At 52.5% G+C, this 10,558-nt stretch overlaps 1 protein-coding gene across 2 annotated transcripts in view; it reads right to left on the bottom strand.

Annotated features, from left to right (window-relative positions):
- Positions 1-1,222: 1,222 nt before the first annotated feature.
- Positions 1,223-10,558, bottom strand: part of Faim2 (Fas apoptotic inhibitory molecule 2) — a 31,855-nt gene continuing 22,519 nt past the window's right edge. For both annotated transcript variants that reach the window (XM_021184086.3, XM_021184087.3), the window contains exon 12: positions 1,223-4,435. In XM_021184086.3, coding sequence (XP_021039745.1) covers positions 4,286-4,435 — 150 coding nt within the window. In that variant the 3' untranslated portion in view covers positions 1,223-4,285. The remainder of the gene's footprint in view (positions 4,436-10,558) is intronic.

Below are 10,558 nucleotides of genomic sequence, written 5' to 3'. Positions count from 1 at the left end.
CTTCTGCTTCTTTGTGGCTGTGGCATGCTCCTATACACTGGGAGCTTTTGCTAAAATAATAATAATAATAATCCCCCTCCCATGTGATCATGTCCCTTCCCCACACACCCACACACCAGGACACCCACATGTCTTAGTTAGAGTTACTATAGCTATGATAAAACACCATGACCAAATTGGGGAGGAAAGGGTTTATTTGGCTTACACTTCCACATTGCTGTTGATCATCGAAGGAAGTCAGGACAGGAAGTCACACAGGGCAGGAACCTGGAGGCAGGAGCTGATGCAGAGGCCATGGAGGGTGCTGCTTACTCGCTTCCTCCGCGTGGCTTGCTCAGCCTGTTTTTTAATAGAACCTAGGACCACCAGCCCTGAGGCAGAACCACCCACAATGGGCTGGGCCCTAAATGCCCTACAGGCTTGCCTACAGCTTGATCTTTTGTTTTGTTTTCCAACACAGGGTTTCTCTGTGAAGACCTGGATGTCCTGGAACTCACTCTGTAGTCCAGGCTGGCTTCGAACTCAGAAATCTGCCTGCCTCTGCCTCCCCAGTGCTGGGATTAAAGGTGTGTACCACCACTGCCCCGCCTCAGCTTGATCTTAAGGAGGCATTTTCTTAACCTCTCAGATGACTCTAGTTTGTGTCAAGTTGACATAAAACTACCCAGCACACCACGGAAATCTGTTGACATCATCATTAACTGATTTTTGTCCTTTGATCCCATTCTGTCAGTAATTTATGCATAAGCTTGGACTGGTCGCTGAAACTTTTGCTTCTAAGTTTCCTCTTATGTAAAATAAACCAGTTGGAGTAGATCCATCCCTCTCTCCACCCCCTCCCTTCCTCCCTCCTCTTAAATGATGCTTTTGCCCATGTGCTGTAAGTTCTATAGCTCTGGGATGCATAAGACAGTCCCCTGAAATTCTTATTGTGTAGTTTCAAACCTACTGCTTTGCAAAATGTCCAGGCTCTCCATAAGGAAACACTTTTGCTCAAAAAAGACTCTTCTACAAGTAGGGCCTGGAAAAGAGCAGGTTCCCATGGACCAATAAGATTTGGTCAGTGTGCAGAATGTTCCCAGGCAAAGGTGTCCTGAGCAGGAGGACCCCTCGCCTTTTCCCAGGAAAGCAAAGGTGGGGATTTTAAGTAGTTCCTGCAAGAAAGCCACCCCACAGCTCACTCCACAAAGTCAGCTGAGGTCACAAGCAAACAGTCCAGGTGTCTTAGTAATTGCTTTTATTATTTCCAATCAGTCACAGATCTTGGGCAGGTGAGGCCGGAGACAGGCACACGGAAGAGATTATAGGGAACTCGAGGAGCTGATGCCAAAAGGGCAGCCCCGTCTGGGTGTGTAGCAGGCGAGTCCTTGTGCCTGGTGCTATATCTCCATCCTCTGACACTCAGAGCAGGGGACTGAATAGAGATGGGTTTGTGCAAAGCCAGACTCTGCTTTTCCTCTAACAGCCAGAAGGGGGCAGCAAAGTCCTTGTGTAAAATTCCCAACTTGACACGCCCCCACCCCCACCCCACCCTGGCCTTTTGGAATAAAGGTACTTGAGGGATCCTGCAGGCTCACACAGAAGAAAGGGTATGTATGGAATGGAAGAACCATACCACATCCAAGGAAGTCTTGTGGCTTCCTTGGGCTATACTGAAAGAGCTGTGCACGGACCCAGGAATTGGTGTGACGCATGAGGGACTTAAGGTCCCTACTTCGTCCCATCTTGAGCCTCGGAGGGGACATCTTGGTCTGTCACGGTTTCTCAGAGAGCTTTGAGCCTCACATCAGATATTCCTGGCTCCCTCAAGCCTTATGAAATCCAATCTACCCCGTCATAGGTCTGGCTACACCCAAGCTAAAAATGCGGGGGGCCAGGAGGCGTCAGTCCTTCCTCCTACACAGCTTGCCACACCTGCCCAGTTTAGGTTTCTCATAATCCCGCATTCCTCATAATCCTGCATTCTTGTTTCCCCGCCCTTCCTCCTGCCAAGACCCACCCAGGTGTTCCTGGGACTTCTTACTGCTCCACCAGGGGTCAACATCAAGGCTTTCTCTGGCCCTGGAGCCAGTTCAGTTGCTATGCCTTCCCACCGTCACCAGCCATCTTTGAGATCACTGTAACTTGTGCCCTGGTCACATTATTTATGGCTGAGGGCTTGCCCCTCCCCCAATAGTTTTTGGAACTTAGCCTTGGAAAATTTTTCTCAATCCTCAGTCTCTGCATAAATTGTCTCAGAAGAGGACTTGGACAAGTGGATTCTGGGAAACTGGCCAGTGTGAGGGTGACATGTCAGTGGGGGAGGGGACTCTAAACCTTTCTAGAACTGAAGCTGGAGATTAGGAGAGGCACTCCAAGGGGGAGGGAGGAGCAAGCAGATGAGGAAGTCAGCCAAGTGTCTTGGTGCCTCTCTCCCTGCCCCACTGGCACCGGTTGGGGACTTCCATCTTGCAGATAGGAAAACAGAGTCACAGGAGAGTAATAAGTCTGTTGGCAGTGAGGTCAGAACCAGAAGCCAAGAACCCTGCTTCCCAGCTGACTTCCAGGGAGGGAAAAGCTAAGAGTTTGGCATCCACAGGCTGGGTGACAGTGGTAGGTGGGGGTGTCACAACTCCCCAGAGATGTCAGTGCTTGTCGACCCACACACCTATGGGCTACACAAGTCTCAATCCAGCCCAGACTCAGACTGGAGGAAGTAGCTGTGGGCTGTCCCTCAGGTTTATTAGACGACAGTGGATTTATCCAAGCCTTTCGGAGTTACTTGGCTTTGCTTCTGAAATGGGGATAATGCCAATAACCCTGCAGGACCAGTCTGGACTGCAGCAAGTAGGCTCATTTGAACCAGCACCCACCCCAACTGTCCCTCCATACCACCCTCCCTCCTCAAATATCCAAGATAGAACAAAATTTCAAAATGCTTCTGTAATATTTCTCGAGTAGGCAGGGTGGGAATGGATGGGCTACCTAGTTCCCTTTCCCGGGGCAGACAGGGTCCCCTGCATCCACTCAGGGCCTTGTAGCCTTCACCCAGTAACTTTCCACTGGACTAGAGCTGGTCGGGCGCATGTGTCGCCCACATGCTGCCCCAGGTGTGGGCCCCTGGTCCCCTCTCCAACAGGCAGTCAGCCAGGGCAGGGTGGCTGACGCACACTCTGCCTGAGATCCCAGCAGCCTGGAGGTTGATAAGGAGCTCTGGCCTCATCGCAAGGGATAGGCTCAAGGGACTGGCCCTGGCTGTGACCATTAGCTGGACAGCTTCCAAATTACAGAGATGTGGAGATAAGGGGGCAAGGGCCCAGGGACTCTGGGCTGAGTGGCCAGGGAAGCTGGGGGGAGGGGAATGGATGCCTCAACTCTTCAGGCTGCAGGTAAGAGAGAGTGCAGCAGACTATAGGGGAAGACCTAGGAAATACATGTAGAAGCGCCTGAAGGACAGCCCCTGGGTAAGGGCTAGTCCAGGAGACAGAACCACTTCTACACCAGACCCTCTACCCCACCTCCCCTGAGTGGAAGAGAGAGAGAGAGAGAGATGGGGTTCTAGCCCTGTGGTCATATGTGCCTTTCCAGTGGATGCAATTTGATTGACAGCCCCCAGTTCAGCCCTCCCAGCTTCCCCTGGGAGCTCAGGCTGTGCTTAGCACATCTCGCCCCCACCCCCCTGTTCTATGACCTGGATGACCCAGGAGGGGAAACTGAGGCAAGTAATGAAACCAGTGGCTTCCTACTCTCGTTATATTCCCAGGTCCCTAGAACAAGCAACTGGCCTTCAGCTGAGCGAGTGACAGCTGGGAACAGCTTCACCCCACGCCACAGAGCCCTGACCTCATGCTCCAGCCATGCCCCCTCGGCTATTTTTTTTCTTACAAAGCGTGGTTGTTTGACCTGAAAGAGAAAATGGAGCCCTAGAAGACTTGGTGGGGGTCACAGTCACAGCCAGGTTTCCTGGGGTCTCCTCCCCACCTCTGAGATCCTGCCGGGCTCTTCCCGCTCATTCCTTGGGTCTGCAAACCCAGAGGTGCCCTCAGCCTTGACTGTGCCATTTGGAAGATGCAGTCGGGTGCCAGGGGCACTGCAGGGGATGGTATGGCCTCAGATCTGCAGGGCCCCAAGCATGGCGTATGTACAAGCTGCAGAAGGACACCGTGAGGGCTGGCTGCAGGAGAGAGCAAGCGGCTGCTCACAAGCTGGCTGCAGCGAGTTTGTCTGGTCTCACAGGAGCACGGAGAGGGTCACAGGACAGGGAAGGGACATTCTCTGGAGGAGGGGTGGGGGTGGGGATGGCTCCTCATTCCCGGTTGGTGCCAAAAAGCTGCAGGAAGAAAGTGAAGATATAGATAATGTCTAAGTAGATGTTGAGGGCTCCAAAAATATACTCCTCGGGGCTCAGCGAGTGTCGACGGTTACCCATCAGCAACTGGGTATCAAAGGCCAGGAACTGGAAAAGAGGGAAGAAGGAGAGGTCAGATGTTCAGTCTGTGACACTGAGGGGCTAAGCTGCTGGTTTACTACCTTGGCTGTTAAGCGTCCCTGCTGCAACAGTCAGATCTTTCCCAACACCTTCCTCCCTGATTACATCCACCCCCACCCCACCCTGTTTACTGAGCACTTATTTTGTTCAGGACAGAAATACTGCAGAGAGGCAGGATCTCTCCCCTCTGGGGTGGGGGAGGTGGAGGAGGAGGTGTTAGTGACACAAGAGTAACCCCAGAGTGTTACAAAGTGCCCTCACCTCCCATCTCCACAGTGCTGAGGGCTAAGCCCTGGGTGGGCGTGGCTGCAGTTAGGGAGAGCTTCTGAGGCAGGGGGCTTTCTAGATGTAGCAGTCTTTGTGCTGTTGTTCTGGGCCCTGCTACGTATTTTTTGTTTGTTTGTTTGTTTGTTTGTTTGTTTGTTTTGTTTTGTTTTTTGAGGGGGAAATGCACGCCTCAGGTAACCCAGGGGCTGGGGGTTGTTATACGGTAATACACTTTACAGACACGAGCTCCTTGGACTAGAACTGTCAGCACTAGAGGAAACTGGGGCCAGAGATGTTCAACATTTATCTCAGTTTACTCACATGGGGAAATGACAAATCCAGGCTTTGAGCAGGCTAGCCATGTCCACCCCACTCTGTCACCCTCTGTAGCACCCAGGGTCATCTGCTCTCCCAGGGGAACCTTCTGGGCCTAACAGATGACTCTTCAGAGATTCCCTTAGCCACAGTTCCTCTCTGTCCCCCTGCCACCCAGTCAGCCCTTCCCTCTGGCCACAGACACCCCTCCCCTCCCCCTTCCCCCATAGCTTTCCTCTGGGTTCCAGGTCTTGGCTGCAGAAACTCTTTGCATGCCACACATGCAATCAGGCAGGCAGGGGCATCCTTCAGAGGATGGAGGTCCCACAGTCTCCCAGGGTTTACAAGGGGAGATCAACCCGCACACGTGAGATCTCTTCAGATTCATCCCCGTCTTATGCCTAGCTGCTCCACCACACATATGCAGAAGGCCTGTGTCTCTGGGCCCCTCACACACATGCTGCGGGCCAGGGACTGAGTTGGAACCGATAAAGGACACAAGTCTGTGTGTTCGGCTAGGCCCACTGCCTAAGGGGGGGGGGAGAACTTTCAGATGATTATGAGAAAGCTGGGTCTATGTTATAATTAAGGCTGTGGAGTGGGAGCTCTTGATTGTTCAAGGGGAAGGTGTGCTTAGGAGGGTGACATTTTTCCTGCGGTATCAAGGAGGTGTGGGCCTTGGATAGACCGGGCAGCCCTTTGGAAGCCCTGGGGACCTGCTGGATCATTGCAAACAGTGAAGAATTAAGTGTGTGGGAGGAAGGGGAGCATTGTGGGAAGGGAGGGGACAGAGGGACAAGGTCAGATAGCTGACCTTGAAGCTTGTGTTTGGCTGGAGCAAGGCTGAAGGATGCCCCAATCCCTTTCTCTCACCCCCTTCTTGACCGAGGACCCAGACTCCCTGGAGTTGTGTTAGATGTAGCCCACTGAGAACCCCGGGAGGATCCCTGCCCTCTGTGCCAATGCCACAAAACACAGGGACCAGAGACTCCAACAAGGGATGAGTCTAGTAGATGCTGCATGAGGAGGGTGACTCTGAGCCTGATGCCACCTCACTTGGAGACTCTGTCCTGCCACCCACGCAGCTGGGAGAATGAGCAAGGCTCGGACTCTCTTCTCAGCCTGCGACTCCCTGGCGCTGAGCGGAGATGAGGGTGCCTGTCTCCTGAGGCTGTTCCGAGACCGTGATAACCATACTGTGCGCAGGACACCTGGCACGCAGCCGGCGCCTAATGAATGGTGCTGTTACTGGGGTTTCACTGAGGCATCTGGGGGAGCTGTATCCTCCCAGGAATAGGCAGACGCTGCTAATGAGACCCAGGTGGCTCCCACATCATGTCGGGGAGGCTGAGAGATTCTGAGGGGAATCTGCATGGCCGTAAAAGAAGGAAAATGGCGAGCTATGGTAAGGGTTGAGGGGGCCTTGTATGCATGGATCAGGCCTCTGATCTCAGCAGCATTAAGGGCTGGACCCCCTGTGGTCGAGTTAACCTAATCACGTGACCTCAGAGCCCTCGCTTCACAGAGCAGGAGAGCACTGACTGACGGTCACACCATCCCTGGCCATCCCTGGCTCTCATTATTCTAGACTATCATTTTACTCCGTCATACTCAGCAAAGAGATCTGACTTTCTAAGTGAAATTTCCTCTGCAAAGAGAACAAGCACGCAGAGAGAGGGGCCAGCTCCAATGCTGCGGGCTGTTTAACAGGCACAGCTGCCAAGCATAAGTTAATAAATCGCTGAGCTGGCTTATCAATCAGCAGCGCCTGGTTGCTTTCCCAGAGCCTGGTCACCCCTGGGTGAGCTCATGAAACCGAATCCTTCACTCTAGAAGACTCGGAACTGATCGGGTCTGGGGGTGCCCTTCCAAGGAGCACCCACCCAGTGGCCTCCCAGAACAGCTAGCTGGCTGCAAACAAGAGTGGACCCACTGCGGCCCACGCCCTTGGCTCCTGGCCCCAGATTCTCCTCCAAGTGGTGCTAGCTGGGGACGGCCATCCCAAAGGGGCTACCACCCACTGCTGCAGCCTCATTCCCGAGAGCCAGCGGGGAGCTTTCTACTTATTTGTGCGCACTCATATTTAATGAGCACCTACTGTGTGCTGCCCTCAAAGAACTGAGCACCTCCTGTGTTCTAGGGGACTTGACTGTGAAGAACTGACAGTTTAACGGGGGCCACAAACATCATCAGAATTCTAAGGTCCAGCGGGATGGCTGGGCAGATTGGGGTGCTTGCTACCAAGCCTGAGGGGTGGTGTGAATTTGATTCCCAGAACCCGCACGGTGGAGACAACTGACTTCTAGAACTTGCCCTCTAATCTTCACGAACACAGACACAGACACACACACAGACACACAGACACACACACACACAGACACACACACACACACACACACACACACACACACGAGCACAGCACAGTTAGATGTAAAGTAAAATTTAAAATCCCACCGTAAACACGAATTGCAAGGGAAAAGCAACCAGCTAGTATCCCCCTAGGCAATGGAAAGCATTGTGGACATCCTGAGCTGACAGCAGATTATCGTTAACACGCTAGTTGCAGGCTAAGGGCAGCTGATGACACCTGGAAGGGTGAGCCTTGGCTGAATTTGAGGCCAGCTGGACACAGGACTCTGCACGAGTGTGTGGGATGGGGTCAGAGGCAGTGCAGGACCAGAACGGGAGTTACATATGCTGAATGTATAAACAGTCCTTGTGTGTTCTATCACGTCTTCTCAGCTCACTGTCTGTGTGCACCCCGAGGTTGGTATGCCACTTTTTAGCCTGTAAGGTCAGGGGTCTTAGAGAGGAAAGTGGCTTGCTGATGGTCTTTATCTAGTGCTGGAACCTGACCCTTGCCCCTTCTCTGGTGGGACAGGAGCAGAGTAGGCTTACAAGGGGACTAAGAGGGACCTGCACAGGGCAGAGGAGCTGAGGGTGTCTGTTCTAGTCCACCACACAGTAGGGCTGCACCTATACCATTGGCTCTCAACCTTCCTAATGCTTCCACCCTTGAATACAGTTCCTTAAGTCATGGTGACGCCCAACCACAAAAATTATTTCGTTGTTATTTCATAGCTATAATTTTGCTGCTGCTATACATCATAATGTAAGCATCTGGTGTGCAGGGTACCTGATATGTGACCCCTGAGAAACGGTCATCTGACCTCCCCCTGCCTCCCCAAATGGATTGCCACCCACAGGCTGAGAACTGGCAAGCTACATAGACTCTGGTCAAATGATTGGCCTGGCCTTGCTACACTGGGAATCAAGCTTATATCTGTTGTGTGTCCCTCCCTCCAACATGGCCTTAGAGATGAAGCTGAGGCACTGTGGGAGAGCCACAGTATGGAGAGGCCATCGGCAGACAAGGGTTGAATATAAAAAGCTGGGGCTGCAATGTGTGGAGCCAGCATGGAAAGGAGCCTGTGGTCTGAGTCCTCTGAGTCCGTCCTACAGAAACAGCAGCGTGGTACAGGAGCTGTGAGCCCTGGGCCACTCTCTCTCACAGGGCAGGTTCTAACAGAGCTTTACCGGAAACCACCCAGCCTGTCAACAGGGGCCAGTTAGCTAAACTGATGCAGAACGGAGTCGGGAACCTGATATCTGCTACCAGGAGAAGAAAGCGACCCGCGGAAAGGACCTTATCACACACCTGCACGGAAGTGCTTTTGTGACTCAGGAGCCTATAGACAAAGGTGTCCACAGAACAGTCTAGGAAGACGGCAGCTGCCCATTACGGTCACCACGGGGACAGCCAAGGAGTGCGCTCAAAATGTTTGCTTCATCCATAGTTAAGATTCTTGAAAGCCAAGACCCACGAATAGATGTATTCATATATTACAAAGTACAACTTATAAACACAAGGATTAATGTAACAGAGTCTTGTGACTGTTTTTAAATACCCACTTTAGCCTCTGTGACAAATGTCACATTACTGTCCCCATCATGTGTTGATGTAACTGAGGCACAGACAGTATAATCAACTTGCCCTCATCACACAGCCAAGAGGATGGCTGTCCCCAGATGCCTAGAGAAGCAAGGTGAGGTGCATGCGTGATGGCGTGTGTGTGTGTGTGTGTGTGTGTGTGTGTGTGTATGTGTGTGTGTGCTATAAGAGTGAGGTAAGAAGAAATGCAAACGCAACACTTTGCTTAGAAAAAACACAGGCTTCCAAGTTAGTGGGTGCCCAGAACTGGGCCCATCTGGTGCCCTGTTCCCTCTTGTACAACTGGAGGGTGACTTTGGCCTTTGGGATGGATCCTCCCACTTAGCCTTCTGTGGGTTAGCAACACAATGGGACCCTTTCTCTTCACTGCAGTCAGACAAAACAAGGACACTCAGCACAGCCTTGACTTGACTACTCCCCATCAGCAATGTTCGAGGAAGGGATAACAGGAAGTGTTGGATGAGGCCCTGGACCCTCCCTGGTGAGTTCCCTATTCCCACCAGCCTGGGCTTTACAGACACCGAGAAGAATATCCAGAGCCTCTGTCCTAGAACTCTCAGTTCTGACCCTGAGAGCTTCTTCCATCTTTCAGGGTAGGGACCCCCGTCATGGAAGCCATGGCCTCTTGGGGTGCTGGTCCAGGCTTGAGAAGCAGCCCCCTCCTACGTCTGTCTCTCCCACACTCAGCCTTGGCGCAGTGTCAGGAAGCCTTGAGTTTGCAGCTTGACCCCTACCCCCTTGCTGGATGCCAGAACTGAAATGCTAGTAAGTGGGTGAGTCAGCTCAAAGGTGTCGGCTCCGAGTGGCTCTTCCCTCCTCTCCCCAGTTGGGTGCTTTCTTGGGTGGTAAATTCATGGGCCAGGCTGTAGGGCTGGGCAGAAACTGTGCAGGGTGGTGCCAAGGGCTGGCCTACCTCTAGCAACACCTGAGGCTTTACGTTTCCATGCCTGGGAACACTGCTTTAACCTTGCCGGACCTTCTTCGGGGTAGCTTAAGACACAGGGCTCTTACATGCGTCATGGCACGCAAGGGCCTGTCTTCCCATCTCTAAGCAGAAGGGCCCACCCATGGACTCTCTCAACTATTCTTTATGTAACTTTCAAGATGATCCCAACCAAGACTTTTTGGTGTACTAATTGAATGAGACATTTGGGGGTCACTGGGCACCAAAGTGCCTCCTCCCTGTGACTCACAGGAGACAACGGGGACAGTGCACACTCAGCTCTGAGACTGTCCATCCTAGCACCTCAGATCCCTGACCCCACTCACTCCTTGGGCATCCATTCACCCCACAAACTCCCGGGAGTGTCTGCTGTGTATGAGGTTGTTCTGGGAGCTGGGGCTACATCAATGCACAAACCAGAGTGGTTGGTAAGCCTCACCCACAGGGAGTTAACTTCCCCTTGAGTTGGAAAACCAAACAGATCAGAAAAACCCAGAGAAAGAGATAGGGTCTCCAGAGCTAGGACTCCGGGGAGGAGGGAGCAGCGCTTGAGTGTGGAGGCTACTCAGCAGTGGGCGAAGGAAAACAAAGCACAGAAGGAAAAAAAGGAAAA

This window comes from Mus caroli, unplaced genomic scaffold (assembly GCF_978045245.1).
Source record: "Mus caroli unplaced genomic scaffold, Mus_caroli_1 scaffold_16, whole genome shotgun sequence".
Lineage (NCBI taxonomy): Eukaryota > Metazoa > Chordata > Mammalia > Rodentia > Muridae > Mus > Mus caroli.
The sequence above is the reverse complement of the archived record's forward strand: the minus strand, read 5'-3'. Positions and strand labels throughout refer to the sequence as shown.